This window comes from Nyctibius grandis, chromosome 16 (genome assembly GCF_013368605.1).
Source record: "Nyctibius grandis isolate bNycGra1 chromosome 16, bNycGra1.pri, whole genome shotgun sequence".
NCBI lineage: Eukaryota > Metazoa > Chordata > Aves > Nyctibiiformes > Nyctibiidae > Nyctibius > Nyctibius grandis.
The window spans coordinates 5042266-5062550 of record NC_090673.1 but is presented as its reverse complement, the minus strand read 5'-3'; the positions used below and the strand labels follow the sequence as shown (position 1 = coordinate 5062550).

Sequence of the window (20285 nt, the reverse complement as noted above, 5' to 3'; positions counted from 1 at the left end):
GAGGAGGAGGAGGAGGGAGCGGCAGCGAGAGCCCGTATCGCCCCGCCGCCGCGCAATCCGCCGCCATCCGCCGCGCCCCGAGCTCATCGCTCCTCCGCACCTGGCTCCCCAGGCACTCCCGGCTCCCCGCCACCACCACAGGTGGGTATCGGGGGCCGGCGGCGGCGGCAGCCGCGGATATTTGGGGCGGTGAGTGGGGCCCGGGGGGAGGAGGAAGGGGAGGGAGAGGGAAGGTGGGATGAGGCAGCCCTAAAATGGAGCCGGAGACAGCGGCTGCCTGTGGCTGCGGCACCGCGCGGCCTCCCGGTCTGGCCTGGCGCGGGGGAGGAGGCAGCGGCGCAGCCCGAGCGGGTCCCCCGGGCCGGGGCCTGGCGGTGGGGGGCCGGGACGGCTGGGGACGGGGGCGACCCTCCCACCTCGGGCTGTTGTAGCCGCCAGTGTTTATTGTGCGACCCCCCCTCGCGGGGATGGAGGCGCTGGGGGCAGCGGCGGGGCCTGGCCGGGCCGTCCGCCGGCCCCGTCCCCTCTGAGGGCCGTGATGAGGCCCGGGGGGCCTGGCGGGGGCCGCCTGGGTTTGGGGCCCGTTGTCCGGGCTCCCGCCCCCGGCCCGCGGGAGGCCTGCAGGGCGGGTGTCCCTGTGTGCGGCGGGGCCGGAGCCACCCCCGCCCCGCTCCCCGGCGGGGTGCAGCCCGGGCTGGGGGCGAGGGAAAGCGGGGTGTTGGGGGGGGGCTCCCCGCCGCAAAGGCAGGTTGTTTTTCTTCGTCGTCTGGAGTGTGACACAAAGATATTTTTGTCGCGCCGTGTGTGTGTGTCTCAGCAAAACAAGGAGGGGGGGGGGTGGCATCCAGAAGGCTCGGTCGGTTTGTTATTGTGCGGGAGCCTACAAAGGGGTTGCTGAGGCCGAAAGCTGAAATGCGGCGTGGGGCGGGGGGTGTGCGGGGCAGCTGCGGAGCGAGGGGCAGCGAGGATGGAGTTTGTGCGCTTTGGTGCTGGGCGAGCTTGTTAGGTAGGTTTGAAAAGATTATTTTTTTTGTTTGTTTAGGAATGAGTTTTTCATCTGTGTGTGGGAGCAGATGTGCTGCAGGCTGGGGAAACCCTAACGCGGGTCCCGGGACACGTGTGCTGTGGATCTTCACCGGGGGGGTGGTTTGTTTAGTAGTGTTGGTTGTGAACTAGGAGGGTTTTTTCGTTAAGGTGGTTGTGAAAACCCCCCGACCCCCAAAGTCAGAGCTGGGGAAAGGGGTTTGAATGAGCTGGGACTTGTGGGTTTTGTTAGGAAAGTTGTTTTGTTTCTGTCTTCTGAACGTGCAGAGTATTTCGAGTATCAACTCATCAAATATTTGTATATTGATGTTACTGGTGTTTGGGGTGATAAGGTATGGTAAACATAAATGTTTAGGACTTTAGTAATTTTGTTTCTTTCTAGGAACAGGTGTTAAGTATATAATCACGTTGCAGTGTCTGCATCACCCACTGTAGTCTGCTTAGGGGGAAGGCATCCTGCCCCTTCCGGGACTGAATCAAGGTTTATAGTGGAAGTTTTGTTTGTGTTAAGCCTTGTCTTGCAGATGCACATGGGGCCTCCACTGGAAGGGGCCCTTTCATGGTGTGTAAATAGCTGGTCCCTGCCTCGGAGAGCCCAAGTTTGGAGAATTGGCTCCTGACCAGTAGATTTCTCTGATGTAAACTGGCAAGGATGTTACTTTCGGACCTGCCTTTTCCACATTTGGTTGGCACTTGGGTAGTTAAACCCCAGTGTCCTAAACACTAGTGCTCTGGGCCAGGGACTGGGGAGTAAAGTCACCTGGAAGAGGTAGGGAGGAGGGAGGCTGAGACCATATTCTGGAAGTGGAATTTGAAGAGAGGAGGGAAAGTGATGGTTTCGGGATGATTTCTGTCTGAAAAGTTGAAATAGCTACCTGCATTTTTCACTCCAAATGAAGAATTGTAAATGGGCCTGGGTTTTATCGGGAGCGCATCTGGGGTCCCCGAGATCTTTGTGGGTTCATCACAGGCTATGCTACTTCTTTCAGGACTGTGGCCTAAGAGTTCTTCCTAGTTAGCAGAGTCTATTTTTGGGGTATGATAAACAAGACCTCTCCCATATGACCTCTTTGAAACGGTCTGCTAGTTTTCCTGTTGCAGTTAAAAAGTTCAGATTAAAAATCATACTCGGACAAATCACAAATACTGTTTGGGATTGCTGGTTTGTTTGTGGGGTTTTTTTGAATTACATGTTTCCTGAAGCCAGTATGAGTATATCTGCTGTTAGCTGTATTTTCATTTTGTGCTTAATTTGATATGTACATTGAATATAAGTTGATGCCTTTTTTTTTTATTTGCTTTTCTGCATGGCTTGAGTAGACTAGATGTCACACATTTTAGGATGCTTTCAGCAGTCTTTACTGATAAGAAAATATATTTCTGTATGTCTTGAGCAGATACGTTTCTTTTTTTTTAAAAAAAAAAAAAGTAGTAAAAACACGGCTTTATGTAGATGTCCGAAGTTGTCATTATATGGTGCCTTGGTGCCTTGTTTTTCCTAAATTCAGAGAATTTTTATTTGGTCTTGCAGTGCATTTTTTTGATGAACTGTGGGCTTCTTTTTCTGTGTGTGCATGAGAGCTTAAAAGTGAAACTCAGCCAACTGGCTGAAGCTAGAAAATAAGTAGTCCATACAAATGCTGGAAAGGAGATGCAGGGTATAAAGCTATTTTATTTTTAATAAATATGAGTAATGTTCCTAAAGAATTTTTATTAAAGTGATTTGACTTTATAGTGACATTTTAATAAAGCCTTTTATTAAAGCTTTGTGTAAAACCTAACTTCAAAGGCTAATTTACTTGAACAACCTCCTTCCAAAAGTAGGGGTGGCATTAGAGTCTGTATGTCTTGTGCCTGACGCAGCGTGCCGTGGTATCTGAGTGATGGTGTGAAGACAAACAGCCCTCAGTCCTCGTGCGTGTGGCACTGATGCTGTTGCATTGCACCCTGTTCCTGTACCGCATCCTCCTCCTCCTGCAGGGTATTGGGTCTGAGGTGTAACTGGGAGAAACCAGGACCATGGTTTTGGCATGCTTGGTAGAGCTTCCAGTCTGCCTGAGCTGTACAGTACAGAGCATATTAGATGATCCATTACAGAATTACCTGCATGTTTAAGACTCAAATGTGTTGGTTGCTCAAGGCTTTCATTGTACTTACTGAGTAATGAAAGTATTTAAGGGTGAGCTGGGCTAACTTTCTTAAGTGCTGCTGCACTGAAGATAATAGTAAGCCATTTTATTTTTTCTTTTATGATGATAGTCTGTACAAAGAGATTTTGCTATAGTGGCATTTCCACTTGTATATTTTCTTGTTGTAGAAATAGAAGCAATATGAACAGGGGAAACTTGCTGAATACAGGATGGTAACTTTAGGGGAGGGAGAGGGTTTATTACAAGGGCTGGACCTGTCTGGTCAGCCCTGCTCCTCTTTACTAGATTCCTCATTTATTCTGCAACTTGGCAATGAGTGTGTTGTCTCAGTATCAGGCCTTGCTCTTCAGCTAATCATGCCTTGTAAGTGGGTTTTGTTTTTCATGTGGCACTGACTCATTCTCCTAATAGGTCGATAATTTCACAGCTCCTTATCACCAGTTTGTCATTTGGAACAGAAGAAAGACAACTGTGAGTCTGTCAGGTATCAGACTATGAGGTGAAAGCGCAGTGAACAGGTACAGGCTGGGGAGGTGCAGCGCTCTCTCATTCGCAGAACATCTTTTTCTAGCTGCTGAAATTAAGTGACTTTGTTACGAAAGTCACGACAGTGTGCTCCTGGGAAGCACCTTCTGAAGGGGGTTTTGCAGATATGTGCAAAACCCATCTGGTTTGGTTAAAGAGTTGTTCTTTCCCACAGGAGGGAAAAATAGGACTAAAGCAGGAGATTGTATTTTAATGTTACGCCTCACTGAAGTGTAGCTTGGGCTCATTTTTACTTTGTAACTTATTCTAGTATTCAGCATGTTCTCTGTGTGCGCGTGTGTTTCCTGCACAGAAATAACTGAGAAGTTTGAGCTTATGAGCAGTTATTTTGCAGGAAACCTGTTCGGATGTGTATAGCGTATAGCTGTAAATCCTGATCTCTTTTTTTGTTTGGTTTTGGTCAGGGAGCATTGGGACCATAATTGTAGTGGACTGGAGGCTGGTCTAGTAGCCCTGGGTTCTGTATTTACCTGTGGCATTGGTTCGTTGTGAAGCTGCTTCACTTGCAGTGCTGTGGGGTCTGTGAGGACAGAAGGTGGTTTTGAGGGGTTGGAAGGTGTATGTGCAGTTCTGCGGGGCGTCATTGTACTTACAGCCAAAATACCGTATCTGTATTTTGGTTCTAACACATTTTCAGGAAAGTGCTGGTAAACTGGAAGAGGCGAGAGAGCTCACTGTTATATCTTTGAGAGACTACAGGTATTAATTTGTGGAGGACTGTTGAAGACAATCATACCTTGAGTGAAAGGGAAGAGTTAATGGCCAGATTTGAAACATGCAGAAGTGAAAGAGGAGATGAAGGTGAGCCAGGCTTAACTGCGAAGAAATACAGGAAAAATACCAGGAGGAAAGCCAGGACTTGCTAACAGCACCCTAGGATCTGACCAAGAGGTCTGCTCTGTTGGACTGTAGTACTTCAAATGTTCACAGGGCTTCAGTTAGCTGTTGGGAGCATCCTCAATAGAGGTGAATTTCAGGTGAGTAGCACTTAAGAGGAGTAAACTATATAGTATTTGCAGAGTTTGCAGCCTGTTGGAAGAGGCTTGTGGAGGAATCCTTCCTGGGTAGCCATTGAGACATTTTGGACAGGAATTGTAGTGATGGTGCTACAAGGAATGAATAGGGACAGGTTTGAAGAGCTTGCACTGGGACTCTGCCTCCCACAGGCACTTCTTGTGTGGGAATGTAGTGCCTTTTTTTGGAAGAGTTCTGCTGTGGGGTAGGTTCTTCAGCTCTTCTTACCTGTATGTGGGTTGGGAACCTGTACAAAACCCTTGAGTGCTCTTGTTCAGAGTTTGGAGTGGGCTGTGAAGCAGGCAGGGGAGTAGGGACATGCTCGAGAAATGCTTTTTCATGGCTGAAACAGTATGAAGTATGATTTTATATTTTTCTGAAATAACCAAAGAATCAAGCTCCCACCTAGCAATTGAACCTTCACGAATCGTCATTTAGGAGTGGATTCAATAGATCTGAGCATCATTACGGTGTTAGTGTTCTGTGTCTGAGCAAAATGTTGCCTTTGGTGATGCCTGTGATCCTGTTGCAGTGAAAGCAGTGTATGGGGTGGTTCATTTAGGAGGTGTTCGCAGCATTCCTCATCCTGACATGCAGACCTGCTCCTCCAGAACTCTTCTGGAGCAAGGCTTCATGCTGCTCCTGGCCCCACAGCATGAGGAAGGCACTGTGATTCAGAGGGTGGTTTCCAGCCCCAGAATGTGGGAGATGAAGGGTCTGTTTCTTGCTCTGCCACTCAACATAGCTGCGGAGTTCTGCAGTGTCATTTTCCTATCTGGAAAATGGAAGTGATGATGCTTACACACCTTGTGGGTTAGGCACTGCAAATATCTATGTAAATTAAAGCATCTGTGAACTGTTTTCACTTCCTGTCGAGCTCGGCGTAGTCCAGATGTCCTGTCTGTAGTCTGAGTTGCTTAGCTGTCCAGAAAATATAAAGCTACCTAAAGATATCTAAAGCTCTTTTCTTCAGAGTACTGAACCACACCGCGTGTAATGTTGCAGTTTCTTACCACTTTGTACCTGTGTCCTTTTGCCATCAGATTCCTGTTGGCATCCCTGGCATTCATCTGTAGTGCAAATGGCTCCTATGAATAGCCTTCCTGTAAGAAGGGTTGCTGTGAAATGCTGCATTGCCCTAGTGTTGTTAGAATTGGGGAACCTGGAGGGAAAACTTCCTTGGAAGCTTCAGGATCTGCAGCGTTTATGAACTGCAGGCTTATCTGAACTGCTTGTAATCTTAATGGTTTGAACCAGCTGTATCAATCTTGATGGCTGTGGGAAATTGGAGGAATCTGATAGAGCAAGATCTATTCAGCTCTTGCTCGGGCAGCTCTGTACCCTGCAGCGTGTGTGTGCGTGCTGGACTGTTTGGCTGTAAAGGAGCCTACCGGAGGAGCTCCCGCCAGCGCCTTGGGGAGCAACAGGACTTGAGGGATCTGCTCAGCAGGGGTGTACAGGAACCTCTCCCTTGTGTGTGCAGTGGGGGATTGGCATTTACTGCCTGCTGATTAATATCATTGGGTTTTATCTGTAGTCTTTCTCTTCATAAAGATAACCTTTTGTGCATAACCTGAATGGGAGCTGAGGCCCTGAAGTCAGCAGACAGCTTGAGAGCATGGAGAGGTGTTAGCAAAGCCCAGATCTGCTAGTGAGACACAAGGTAAACACCCTCCTCCCCATTCCAGTGTGATCCTTCCTGACACTGCAGAGAAAACAGAGCTGGTTACTCAACAGCTGATGGCGTTTGTGTTGGAAAGAGCTGCATCTGTTCCTGAGAAAAGAACTGTTAACCCTGAAGACTGCCAGCTTTGCTCTGATTTCATCTCTTGGAGCTGTGATATCTCTGATTTCCTCTGTGCTTGTTTGCTATAAAACCTATGTTCACTGCTGAGAGATGGAGTAAGTTGCTGAGCTTGGGACCAGGTAAAGGATTTGTGAAATATTTGTGACTTCACTGGAAGAGTTTCTGTGGTCACGCCTCAGGATGCATCTGTTCTCTGGCAGCAGTCAGTCGTGGTCCTTCCACTGGTCCTTGCCCTGCCTGTGTAGGGCTCCCCAGGGTGAGTTATGTCTGACGACTTGGGGGCTTACATTTGGGTTCTGGGGCTGGCAGCGCTGGTGTTTCTCTGTCTTGGTTACGCAGCCTGTAAAATAGGACTGATAGTACGGGCCCTGTTACCCATCTGGAGATCCCTACCAGCTATTTGCAGTCTGTTGTTGTTGCTCAGATACCTAAATGCCCAGTTTACCTTACAGTTCAGTTGAATGCTGCCAGGAGCTTTCTGAACAGGTTTTGTCAACAGAGCATTATGACAGGGATTTCTTTTGTATTTAGATTTAAATTGCTTGCTCATGATCAGCCTTCTTGCTTTGGTGTTGAGGGAGCAGGATGTTGTATCTGTGTATTCTCCCCAGACACTCAGCTCAGAAGAACCTGAGCAGGGCAAAGTGGAAGGCAGAATCACTCTGGAGGCTGCAGGTAGTGTGCTTCAGCTCTGGGCCTTGGTTGTGGAGGAGCCAGAGCGCAAGTACAACTCTTAATGGTAAAGATTTGTATTTGAATATGAACCTTCCTTTGTGCAGGCAGCTCATGGAGATCGCTGGGTCACTTCCCGTTCCTTTTGTACTGGAGAGGTTGAGTTCTGGATTTGTTGAAGCCACAGGTGGTTCCTGCTGAACACGAGCTGCTCTGTACTCTGTGGGTTTTGCCTCTGAAACGTGAAACAGCAAAGAAATACGCTCCTTTATTTCTATTGTGTCTTGCTGCAGAAGTGCCTACAGGAAGTCTCGATTTCTGAGCCTGGTGAGGTTTATAGATAGGGGCATCAAGAGTCAGTTTGTGCTGGGGCTTGTCTCATTTAACACCTTTATGGCCTGGATGAGAGGGCAACGAGTGTGATGTTGGTAGCTGGTACTTTGTAGGATATCTTGCTGCTTCCCTGCAGTAATCAATTCCTGATTCTGAGGGGTATGAAAACCCTCCAGCGCTTCCTCTTGGGTTAGAGATAGTTATTCCTTCCTGATAAGCTGGCACCAAGGGGTCAGTTCCTTCTTTACAGCACGATGGGGCAGAAAACGGGCTCTGTTTCTCTGGAGGGCTGCTGTAGGCAGACACTCCTTTCAAGAAAAGAATATACTGCACACCTTGGGTTTTCTGCTGCTTGAAAAGGAGGGGGAGTTTCACGAGCACAGGATCTCCTAGGTACTTTCTGTGAGCTGTGGACCAACTGGCTGGACTCTGGGTTTTTTTTTTTTGCTCCATGCCACAGTCTTGCATCCTCAGGATGAAGCATTTCTTATCTTTGTATGCGTCCTCAACTACTGGAGGTCAGGGCTCCTTTTCAAGGTGTGGTATTGTCTGTCCAGCCCTTACAGAAGGGACCACAAAACTTGCTAGTGTTTTTGTGTAACTGCAGTTGACCTCTTCTCCAGGCTCCAGTCTGCTTTATCTGTTTTACAGTAAATTACAAATCCCCCCCTTTCTGGCTGCCTTTCTCTGCTGCCTGCCTTCCCAGCACTGGGGAAGCTGTTTATCAGAGAGATGAGGCTTCTGTATTTCACAGGCCAAACCTGAGATTGTGGAGATCTGTTTTCTCTAGGACTGTGCAGTGGTTCAGTAACAGTAGTTGTCATTCCCAAACTGTTGGTACACTTATAAGAGAGGGCAGCAGGTGAGCCTGGTGAAGACAGAGCTGAGAAAATGAGGTCAGGTCATCTTACATGACATGCCCTTTCTGTCCCCTCGCTGTTGTCATGTTTTATCTCTGCCTCTGTACAGCTCCACACCACAGAGTTAATGATAGACATGCTGTCCAGAAGACTCTGCCTCTCCTCTTCATGGTCCTGCTGCATGTCTCAAATCCGGGGTGGCTTGGCTTAGAGAGGCCTGCTGATGGGGCTGGCCAGCGGGCAAGTCTTCTGGCAGACAGCCTCCAACAGTATTACTCAGCTTGCAGCATACCTCTGCAATAAATCATGGGAGATGTGATCCTCGCCTCCCATTCCCGGTTTTTACAAGGAGATCAAGGTTCATGGGAGATACAGAGAGAAGCTGGAATTGTGCAGAATTAAAAGAGCTAGTACTGCCAAATATGCCTGTTCAGCTAAGCAAGGAGGGTCCCTTCTCGTGAATCAGGAGCTGTCTTTGCTACAGGGTATATCTATCTTCTGCACTGCAGACTGCTGACTTGCTTCTCCCTGTCAGGCAGGACTTGGTGCCACATTCAGGATCTCGGCAGGCTGGTTTTCAGGTGTACCAACAAATCTTAGCAGCTCCCTTTGGAAACAATGCAACAGAATGACAGCAAGTGGCTTCTTGTGACTTAGACTCTTGCTACAGCCTCTGCCTGCTACACAGCTCTTCATTGATCCTGTTGACTTTGTACTTGGATGCTGATACTCTCCTGTTGCTCCCCTTCGTAGTAAGCAGTCCCTCCTAGGAACTGAGTGCTCGTATGGTCCATTCCCCACTGGGCTGGTGGTGATCTCTGCCTGGCCCAAACAGGGCTTCTACAGGGTATAAGTGCACCTGGCACCAAGCCCCTAGGGCAGCTGGTCACACTGTTGGACCAAAGCTCTTCCAACGGCAGCCACTGGTGTCTTTCATCGCTGAGGCAGGTGGCGACCATTTCACAAATAGGTGATTCTTGGTGGGATGTGTTCCAGCAGAAGTAGTGGTATCTCCCTGTTGACAGATAAATGTTTAGCTATGAGAAGTACCAGCAAAATTTTTTGTGTGTATTTAAAGAGTGAACATCATTAATCTTCTGTAAAACTATACTATGTTTTTTAAAAGGTTTCATGTTACCAGTAACATTAGAAACCACATTAGAATTCAGTTCTAGAATTCAGAACTAGAATTCAGTTCAACATCAACTCCAAACACCTCTTCTCTATTCTTTTACATTTGCAGCCTGTGAGTTTCTGAACAATTTATATGAAATTTCAGGTCAAAAATCTTCTTGCTTCTGCAGAAAAGCCTTTTCACTGTTGATTTCCATCCTGTTGCTTTGATTTGTGCTTGTGACTGCTGCTGTGAAGTGAGTGAGGAGTGAAGGTCTGCAGTGGTCTCAGGTCCTTTGCCTGAGTAATATAACTCAGTGGTGTGCAAGTAGCTGAAGTGATTCCTTCCAGAGTGTGTGTTACCTTTCATAAATCTGTTTGCCCTGCTCAGTTAAGGCTGGCTAACTTCCAGGTATTCAAGGTCCGTTGAAGTCTTGTGAATAAAACACCAGCAGCCCAGCCTTCTTCATACATAGATTTACGCAGAGCTTTGCAGACAATCCCGTTTGTCAGGAGTCTCTCCCTTTGGCTGTATTTTCAGCTCTGAGGTTTCCAGTTGCTACCAGTGCCAGTAACTCAAGGTTTTCACATGGCTCTTTTTGCAGGACAGGCTCCCTGTGCTCACTAGATCCCTACTGTAGCTCCAAGACTTGAATGCTCTGGCACGTAAAATGTCACTGTTGCTCTCTCTGAATTTGAACATACGCCTTTAAAAGGCAGTTAGGCAGGGTCATACCCGCCCATGAAATCCAGGGCAACACGATGTGGACCTGAGGACCATGTGAAGGAAGTGATTCTGGCGCAGTTATTTGTACCCTAGGGCCTGCAATGTAACTGGTCATACTGCAGTATTTTCTGATTATTCCCAGACACTCAGCATTTTGCGCTCTGGTGCTGTCCCTGGATGTTACAGGAGACCTTGCTGGTCCCGAGAATGGGAAGAGCTAAGCTCCATGCTAGAACTGATAGCGAACCTTCCCCCAAAGACCTCTATAAACCCAGAGGGAAGCCTTGCAGAAATGCTGGTGGTTGATTTTTTTGATTTCTCTGTAACAGGGGATGATGCTTTCTTCGGGGTCAGCTATCAGACATGGGGAACCTGAGCACAGGTTAGAGGCTTTGCTGAGACTGTCAGTTTTCTGTTGTCAGCATCAGCACGTGCCTGCTGGTTAGGTCTCCTAAAAATAAGCGTGCAGGCTGGCAGTTCAGTTCTTAATGAGCTTGACTTTTACCAGAAATGGCTTCGCTCTGCAAAACTGGAAGGCCGTGATGATCCCTGCCTGGATTCCGTGCTTGACGTGGGAAAATAGTCCAGTGTCATAACAGCCTTGGGAGGCTCTGTGGCCTTTTTGAAGTGCTGTGGGTGACCTGGGTGCCGAGTGATCCCCTGGCCAATACACCCGTGGACTAGCTCGCGTCTGCAGCTGGCTGCTGTCGGGAGGGACAGGCACCAAGGTCCTGCCTGCGGGATGGCTCTGAGCGGGCTCAGCACCTCTGCAACCGCTTTGCACAGTGATGGTATGGAAATGGGCTCACCTCTCCATGGGCTTGTTTTCCCCTTTGGAGCACACACGTAACACACACACAAAGCTGTGTTTCACCTTTTCAGCTTCAAAATGTTGAAGGAGTTCAAAGTAAATTTCACTTATCCAGACAGCAGTTTTGGCTGTCCCAGAAAGTTTGACAAGGGGCTTTATCCTGACATGTCCCCAGCTCCTCTGCTCTGAAGTGGTTGTTTATTCCTCCTGCATCCTTTTAATGATATAAGATGTAATCAAGAGGCAGCTGAGGCCCAGTTACATAACTGGTTGTCAGGGTTTCTCTTTGGCAGCGTTACCCCGTGTGCTGTTTGCATGCTGACTTTCAGGAACTTGGGGATTTTCTGTTAACTGGCTAACTCCTGAACCTGATGTGGTAGTTTTTCTTTTTTTTTTTTTTTTCTTCCTAATCCCTACTAATTTTGTCTGGTTTGAATTTTCTAAACCTCAAAGTGTATTTTTATTGCTTGGGATTGTGTGAGGTTGGTAGCGGATTGACGTGGTCTGGATAGACCCCGAGCCAGGCTCCCTCTGCAAGGCCCAGTGTACCTGTACAAGCAGGTGGCTGTGCTCTTGCCAGCGCAGCTGAGGGCTGGCGCGCAGCACCCTCTGCTATTTGCTCTGGTCCGGGGCTCCCCACAGCTCTGCCAGTTCAAACAGGTCGTTGTTCTCAATCCAGCTTCTACTTCCCTGCCAAGTCCGTGCTAATCAGTGCTTTTTCTCCCTTTCTCTTTTATGTCTGTCCTACTAAAAAAATACAGTGGAAATGGGCAAGTGAGGGAGGAGTTGTTGTTTTCTTTGGCACACAGTGACCATCTGAGCAAAGATTGAACCAGACTGGAGACAAAGATCTGTTTGCCACTCTGCAGGAAAAGGTGCCTCGAGAATGCCGGCCAGCCCTGTTGCATCTGCAAGCCTTTGTGCTGCAGCCCCATGTGGTGGTCCAGCGAAGGTGACTGTGAGGGGCTTCTTGTGGAGCCTGGTGTTCGTCCTGAGCATCCTGTGGGTGCTGTTATGAGTGACAGAAAATGCTTTTCTTCCTCTATCCCCGACCGTGCTGCTTGCTGCCTAGCACACAGAGCCCATGGCTTCTTGCTCCTGCCAGGCCTGATATAAATCCTGCAATGCAAGAACGAACGCTGCGTGGTGCCGGGTTTATTGATCAGAAACTTGCCACCTGGCAGCAGCCTTTAGATGGGCTTTACTCGGCTAGTTGCAGACCACAGTACAGCCAGTTTGAGAATGCATCTGACATGTTTGTGGTCTGTACTTTATTTTGTACATAATGTGTGATGGACTAATCCTCATACCTGGAAATCATGTTTGATAAGGCATTGCTGGTGGAAGTTGTAGCTTCTGGTCAGGTACAGTAAGTTTCAGAAAGGGTGAAGGGTAGGAAGATCTGGTACATACAGCGGTTTATTACTCCAACACAGAGTTGCAACCCTAAGATGGCATCTAGCAGATGGTATAATAAAACTGCCAGCAGTTTTAGGCTTGAAGTGGAGGCTTTACAACAAGAAATCTGGAAATCTAAATTACATGTGAAAAGGTTAGATTAAGCCCCTAGATTGGAGAAAATTTAGAACAGAGAACTATGCTTGAAAAAATGGAGGAAAAGTCCATTGAAAGTAAACAAAGTTTCTTTTCTGACATGAAAGTTGACCTACAGTGTGTGTGTTCTCCATGTTTCAACTTTGTCCTGGGCTCCAAGAGCCAAAAAGTGAAAGTAAAGAGACTGCCTGCATGAAGGGTGTTAATCACAGCATGTTGTGCCAGCAAAGATCAGAGTGAAAAATTAACAAACCACATCCATTGCGAAAAGTGTATTTATAGCTAAAAATGGTGTTGAAGGTGCCAGCGAGAGAAGTGTAATCTTTTTTTACAAAGTGTTTTCAGGATTCGTAGTAGAACTGCTGAACCCACAAGTTCAAGAGTCTGAACCTGTTTCATTTGAGCAGTTTTTTTGGACTCTTTAATTCTCTTTCATGGCCAGCAGATGGGAAAAGGGAATTTGAAGAAATAACTGTTGCCTTCAGGTGATGCTTTCAAAACATTAATTGCTGGTACAAGTCATTAACTGTGGCCAGTGTGGAACCATAATCCTAAACATTACAAACCTGGCTACCAGTGCTTCAGTGGGGAACCCAATGATAAATTGCACTGTGGTGTAAGATACAGTGCTTTTGTCGTTTATGTTTAGGAACCCTTGTGCATAGCTGCTTATTGTTAGACTTACTCTTTTAAAGCAAGAACTGTGTTGACCACCCTCCCTTGTATTCTCGTACTTAAAGAAGCTCACCTCTTCCAGCACTGGAGTGACAGAAAAAAAAATGATGCTCTGAGAAGTGTGTTCCTGCAGTTCTTTCAGTTTGAGTCTTAAATCCCACAAGCTTCTTGTGACTAAAGTGGGGGGGATTAAAACCTTGTAACTTAGTGTGTCTGCTCACTGAGTATCTGCAGTTGTAGCAGGTGTGTGTGTTTCATTTTTTACTTGTCTGTTGCTAAATAATCGGTTTGATGGAATTTCCCTGGTTCTCTTTCATTAAAAGGCAGATCGGGAGCGGCGCAGAGAAATTTCCTTACTAGATGACATTTCATCGCAATGTCCGATCGTTTGGGGCAAATAACCAAGGGAAAGGATGGGAAAAGCAAGTACTCGACTCTCAGCCTGTTTGATAAGTATAAAGGAAAGTCAATAGAAGCTATCAGAACTACAGGTAAGAAATGCCTTCAGAAAGTTCCTTTTGGTGTCTTCCAGGAGTGTTGCAGAGCTAATTCATTCTTGACCCTGTGGGTAGGATGCCCAGTAGGAAGCAGCTAGGTTGCAGAGCTGTTTGTGCTGGTGTCTAAGCCTGTGTTTCATTAGGACTCCAAGAAAAATGTCTGTAGTTCTTTGTGCTGCTGTTATTGTAGAGACACGGAGGAATTACGGCAAAACAGCTGGGGAACTGTTGGCCATTTCATTTAGCCTGTGTCCTTTCTGCAAAGTGGTCGGGTTGCAAATTTGAGTGAAAGCCTTACGGGGGCCTCATGGTACACCAAGACAAGGCAGTTAAGCTGACTAAAGTGCCTTAAGTTGTTCAGACCTTGTGTGAGGTGAGAGTCGAGGACTGAAGGCATCTGAGGAAGAACCTGAGTTAGTTTTGCAGTAGAAGTGTGACCAAAAGTAGATGGTGGGGTCAAAAAAATGGAAACATTGCCTGGACTGACTCTGGATTTGGTGTGGGAGTAGAAGACCAAAGAAAATAATGTACCATCTTAATGTGATCTGCTGGAAAATCTAGACCTCAGGACTGCTGGGTTAGATTACCAGTCTGTCTGCTAAGAGCTGGACTTGGATTGCCATTTCCCCAAGCTGTGAAGGGGCGATGCTGCTTCTCCTTGGTGAAATGAAAGAGGAGTATCTGCACAGGTAGCTAAAAGACCCTGTGGGCATTTTCTGTTAGGGAGAATTATTTCTCTTTCCCTCCTGACTGTTGTAGGAGGCTGCCCGTTAGCCAGCTGCTACAACAGACGGGTGCTTCGCTGTGGTCCTGTGGGAAATGACCTGTATGTTGACATAGCAGCAGTGGTGCTGCTTGTCGTACAGTTCTGTTGGGACTGCACCCGGCCACAATACGCTCATTAAGGTTACTTATCTAGCAGGATATAGCCCCCTGTGACCTGCCCTTGTTCCTTTCTCACTAGTTATTCCTAGACATGGCTTACAGAGTCTTGGGAAAGTTGCTGCTGCCCGGCGCATGCCACCTCCTGCAAACTTGCCTAGCTTGAAGTCTGAGAACAAAGGAAACGACCCCAACATCATTATAGTACCCAAGGACGGTACAGGATGGGCAAACAAGCAGGATCAGCCAGACCAAAAGAGGTAGGTAGAACCATTCTTCACTAAGTTTTTGTCAGGCAAGCGGGAGCAGTTGTGCACTGCTGTGCTGTGTGTTGGACCTTACAGTGATCAGCTCTCTGTTGTCCGTGCCAGTGTAGGGCCAATGTTAGCCTGATCTTCTAGCAACTGCTGTATTGCCAGAGTTGTTTGTCTGTCTTCTTGCCTGCCTTCCCCTTCATCTCACCTCTGCTGTCTCTTTTCAGTTCCAGTGTGACGGCTGCACAGCTGCAGGAGTCGCTGCCGCAGCAGGGTTTGCAGAAATCTGTCTCCAATTTACAGAAGCCGACACAGTCAATCAGTCAGGAGGTAGGTGCAAGCGGTCTCTGTGACTGCCACCCTGCCTCCCCTGTCCCCAGACAGCTTGAGGGTTCTCTTTAATTGTCTGTGTTGCCTTGCACAAGTAAGAATCAGCAGACTGCAACTTACAGAACAGCTCCTGTATAATCAATTCTTGTACAATTGACTGTCTTGACTCCAAGTTACTGTGCCCCAGGAATGCTGTGCTATAGAGTATAATTCTGTGCACATTACCTCTGTACCTTTCAAGTGTGTGCAGAAAGTGTAGCTTCAATCTAGAAAGAATGGCTGGAATCTGGGATGGCTGGTTAGCACTTCTATTTTACTTTGAGTCTAATTCAAGTGTCGGTGACAACAGTTCCAGCTCTTGCTTCCAGCCTGATGAGACTTGGTAAGAAGAGATCTGGTCATGTGGGAGAAGTAGCCAGTGTCAGGACCTGAAAAAGCCACTGGCAAGTAAAAAAGCTTCCCTAGAAAGTGCAGGGACCTGGCCCCTCTGTGCTGCAGACTTCACACTTGTAGTTTAAAAAAATTTCCCAGCCCTTGAAGTTCGGGGAAGTCAGGACAGGGGTTATCTTTTGACTAGAAGAGTGGTTAATGTGTGAAAAGTAGGGTAGCCTTCAAGCTGAGGTGTAGCATGGAACAAATCTGGAAGATGAAGAGGGACCATTTGGGAAAATGCAGCAGAACAAAGGGAGAGCTTGATTAGAGGGAGGAGAGCCAGAGGAATGGTTTGAGGAAATAGTTGGTGGAGATGAGTGAAGGAGAGATGAGAGGCAGGATAGAGGAGAGTATTTTTGCTGTAGCATCATAGTACACTGCAGTGGGGAGCAGCTAACTTTAGTCCCAACAAGAAGCTGGGAAGATGTGTGTTATCCAGTGACATCTGGGTGATCTAGAGGTCTGAACCGTAGCAGGTGCCCGCCAGGAAATGAGAAATAGTCATAAGACTTCGCTGATCTGTGGGCATTGTTGTTTTTTTTTTTTGTGTTTTGTTTTGTTTTCAGAGTACAAATTCAGTGCCAGGTGGACCAAAGTCATGGGCACAGCTGAATGGAAAGCCAGCAGGACAAGAAGGTGGTGAGTATGATAAACAGAAATGGAGCTGGGTATGTGCCTGCTTCTCCCAGACAGGCATGCCATGGGGTGGACTTCATTTCTTCCTGTCCTCCCTGTCTAGACAGGTGTGGAAGGGGACACAGCTGTCTTGGTTACAGTACGGTGAGGCCATATGAGTCTTGTATTCAGCCTGTGTAGTGTTTTGGCTGGAATGATGCAACTGAATCTGTTCAGGTCTGCCAGTGCAAGGCATAGCTTGAACAGAATGTGTCTCATCGCCACCTTGAACCAGAATGATTCATGCACTTGGGAAGCAGCAGGGAGTTCTGGGAGGTGAAGGGTTTGAAGAAGGGAAACATTTGCCCCCTCATAAGCATCTTCCATCAGCCCAGAGCAGTGTGCAATAAAGGTGCGGGAAACAGCGGAAGAGAGGAGGGATTGGTTTAGGAGAAAAGAAGAAAAGAGAAGATAGGACATCGGAGGCTGGAAGTGTAGGCATCTCCATGGCTAGTAGCAATGGCAGCTTCACCTGATTAGGTGGTCAAAAGTGAGGCTGTAATGATAGTATTCAAGGAGGCTGTACACAGCATCCTCGGTCCGAGGGTATTGCAGTGCCAGTGGGTGGAAGTGGCATTGAAGCTCTTGCAGGATGCACTTGCTTACACCTTGGCTGAGGCCTTTCTATTAAGTCTCCCCGAGTAACTCTGCTGCTAATGGCTTCTGCCTGACTGAGGATCCTGAAGGAGTGTTAACATAAATGGGGAGTTTAGTTGTCTTCACATGCATCCATTTCCACACAGGAGGTGGTTTCAAGCTGTACTGAGTACTACCATTAAAACTGTAGTGAGAATAGCAGCTCAGTTCCACTGTTTTAATGTGAACAGACCTGGAACCATTCAGTTGTTGAGTGAAATTGCAGAGAGATTTGAAAGAATTGAGACAGCTGCAGATTGCAGAAATGGAGGGGACAAGCTTATCCTAAATTAAATGAGTCCCTTAATGAGAGGGTGTTTCTCAAAGGCTAAATGTTAAAGCAGAGACTTGTGCTTGCCTGGGGTTGGTGGCCAGTGCAAAGACTGTGTCTTGTTTGGTTAATTGGTACTTTTCTGAGACTGTTGCTCTGCAGACCTCCTATACAGTCTTTTTGAAATCTGATCATCTAACAATGTTCTTAAAGATTTTTTGAAAACTCATTCTAGGTCACACTTATCAATATAGAGTTCTCAACCCAAGAAAAGAGTTGCATATGTGGCTAAGAGCAGCTTAATTAGAAGGTAATTGAATCACAGAGCATCAGAAATCTGGCTGAAAGGACTTCTTAGGCCATCCCATCCTCGCACCTCTTCTCCAGTGGCATTGAACAATTGCTTTTCCTTCTAAGCTAATACAGCAGTTTCTAGTATTATTGACGAAGAGGAAAGTCTTTTGCTTTTTGCTCCCTTTTAGGTATTACTGCTGTAAAGTCTTTTTTGGAGGATGTATCCCGAAGAAATGTGATCCAGTAAATTAATTATGAACTGCTCCATGCCTGTGTCTTCTGCACCAAACTTGTATCAGTGTGATGCTGCCTAGGATTAGAGTGCAAATTGTTAATGCCTGCACATTGTGCAGCCTTCCCTGGGGGTGGAAGTCTCCCCTGAAAGACACTTACACGTTGTTAATATTGTCATTGCCGTTCTAGTTCAGTAGAGTAGTGCGGTAGAAATGGGAACTCTCGGCACATCTATTTTGTAGTGTATTTTGAGAAATGTCCTTCTTGTGTATTTCCACCTGTCCAAAATATTTGAAGATATTTGAAGCAGTTGCAGTGTCTTCCCTGGAAATCTTCAGTTGGGAGGTCTTGTGTAGTGTGCAAGTCCCAGAAAGTGAAAATGACTTAAAGCAGCCAATCCTTCTTGACTCTTTAGGGCGAGGAAGGATAAAGATAGATGAGGCTCTTTGTGAGGGCTTCAGTGCTCATTGCTGATACTTCTTACATGGTAATTCTGAAATGCCCTTTTTAAAAAGAGCATCAGCCAAATAACACAAAGAAACAGTTCTAAAAGAAAAAGCAATTTTCTTAATGTTTAGTAGTGCAATAATGCTGACAGTTTCCTTTTATTCAGTGTTATCTTGCCAGCAGATTTAGCAGAATTGCTGTGTTGTTTTCCAGTCACTGGCAGATCTTTAGCATGGACAGAAAGCTGTCATTCTAGGGCGGCTGATGACTCGGCAAGACAATTTGCCAATGACTAGAAATGAACCTGGCCTGATCTGGCCAGTGATCTGCATCTTAAAAATGCTGCAGCAGGGAGGAGAGTGGGGTATAGCATATAGCACTTGGTCCTTATCTGTGGTCTTTCACTGAGTATATTGCCAGAATCTTAACAATAGACTTCCCCAGTAGAGTGAGATCTGAGCAAAAAGAGTCTGAATAGAAATGTCAAATACTTGATAACAGGGTATCATCTATAAGTGATCTTGCAGAATTTATATCTCTGCCTCAGTCGGAATTTTGTACTTTACAAAAATAATGGGAAGCTGAGAAAGTTCACTCTGACTTTGTTGAATGTGAGAATTTAGATGAGGATCCCAAGTTAAGAGTGTGGGAGTACTGGGTGAGGACATGTGTTGTCGTGTTGGTGACAGTGTCTGAGAGTGTTTTGAATGTGAGCTGAGGTGCTGGTACGATAGTAATTTGGGTCTAAATATGCTGGAGGCCCAGATTCTTGGGGAAACGTGTTTCGAGGCTGATCTCATAAGGGAATTGAAGGACTGGAAAGATCTTCTCTGAGTCCCACACTTATTTGTCTGACAGGTTCAAGGGCCTCAAGCCGACTGTTATCCTTCTCTCCCGAGGAATTTCCGACGCTGAAAGCAGCTGGCGAGCAGGACAAGGTTGGCAAAGAAAAGGGCGCCTTAGATCCGTCGTATGGGCCAGGACCAAGCCTCCGCCCCCAGAGTAAGTGTATGATTGTGTCATTCTACCTTATCCCAGCTCATAACCCCATAGACTGTGTTTTGGGCAGGGGGATGCCAGTTCACAGTAGTACCAGATATTCCATCCTTACATTTCCTTTTATCTTTTTATGAGCTCACATGTCAAGCTGCTTAGCAATTGACCACAGATTTCACATGTAGTCTGAAGTTCTGTGGTCCAGACAGGCAAGTATGTACTGTCATCTACTACATTGTTTAATAAAAATTGCTGTGTGGTGTTGCAAAGCAGGCCCTTTCCCCCTGGGCTAGGGGAGTCACAAGTGAAATGAGTGGGTGGTGTAACGTGGCTTCTCTTTGAGTGTTTGTGCATGATCTAATTGGCCTTAATTCTGCAGGGTAAGGACTGTGGAGACAGGGAGCAGAGTTGATTGGAATTTAGGCTTATTGACAAATAAGGATACCACTGGTGAAGCAATTACCTAGTAACAGCTGATGCTGCTAGTCTCTTAGGGAAATAAATGCATTTGGAAATTTTCCTTGGTCCCTGATGTTTTCTACATGCTTTGAGTAATTAGGGCTTGACCAGAGTATTTGAGTTTTGAGACTTTCTGGCAGAGTGACTGCGTTTACGAATGTTAACATAGTTATTACCTCCTTTCCAGATGTCACCAGTTGGAGGGAGGGCGGTGGGAGGAACATAACCTCTGCCACATCTCTGACCGCCTCCCCTGCTGAGCTGGGCAGCAAGACCTCTAGCACCGGAGACGGAGCCCCCTCCTCAGTGAGTGCCAGCGATCCGAAGGAGCCGTCTCTCCGCCCAGCTCAGCCTGTCCGCAAAGGGGCTTCGCAGTTCATGGGAAATGTCTACCAACCACCTACATACCATGACATGCTACCTGCTTTTGTAAGTTGCCCTTTCCCCACAGCTGTGTGATGTCCTTGCTTCTTATAACGTGTGTGTGGGTTGAAGAAATCGGCTGAGATATCTGTTTTCTGGACTCTCATTTGGTTCCCAGGGCTTGCTCAGGGATCCTTCTCTTGATCTAT

General features: G+C 46.9%; 1 protein-coding gene across 11 annotated transcripts in view; it reads left to right on the top strand.

Annotated features, from left to right (window-relative positions):
* The window catches only part of PRRC2B (proline rich coiled-coil 2B), a 49415-nt gene continuing 29130 nt past the window's right edge, over positions 1 to 20285 (top strand). For 5 of the 11 annotated variants that reach the window (XM_068413633.1, XM_068413632.1, XM_068413630.1 and 2 more), the window contains exons 1-7: positions 1 to 189; positions 13630 to 13797; positions 14768 to 14945; positions 15167 to 15269; positions 16268 to 16340; positions 19117 to 19260; positions 19901 to 20142. In XM_068413633.1, the coding sequence (XP_068269734.1) occupies positions 13683 to 13797; positions 14768 to 14945; positions 15167 to 15269; positions 16268 to 16340; positions 19117 to 19260; positions 19901 to 20142 (855 nt within the window). In that variant the 5' untranslated portion in view covers positions 1 to 189; positions 13630 to 13682. Of the gene's footprint in view, positions 190 to 989; positions 1007 to 11872; positions 12030 to 13629; positions 13798 to 14767; positions 14946 to 15166; positions 15270 to 16267; positions 16341 to 19116; positions 19261 to 19900; positions 20143 to 20285 lie in introns of those variants that run through there. The other 6 variants (XM_068413624.1, XM_068413622.1, XM_068413623.1 and 3 more) reach the window with 6 other exon arrangements.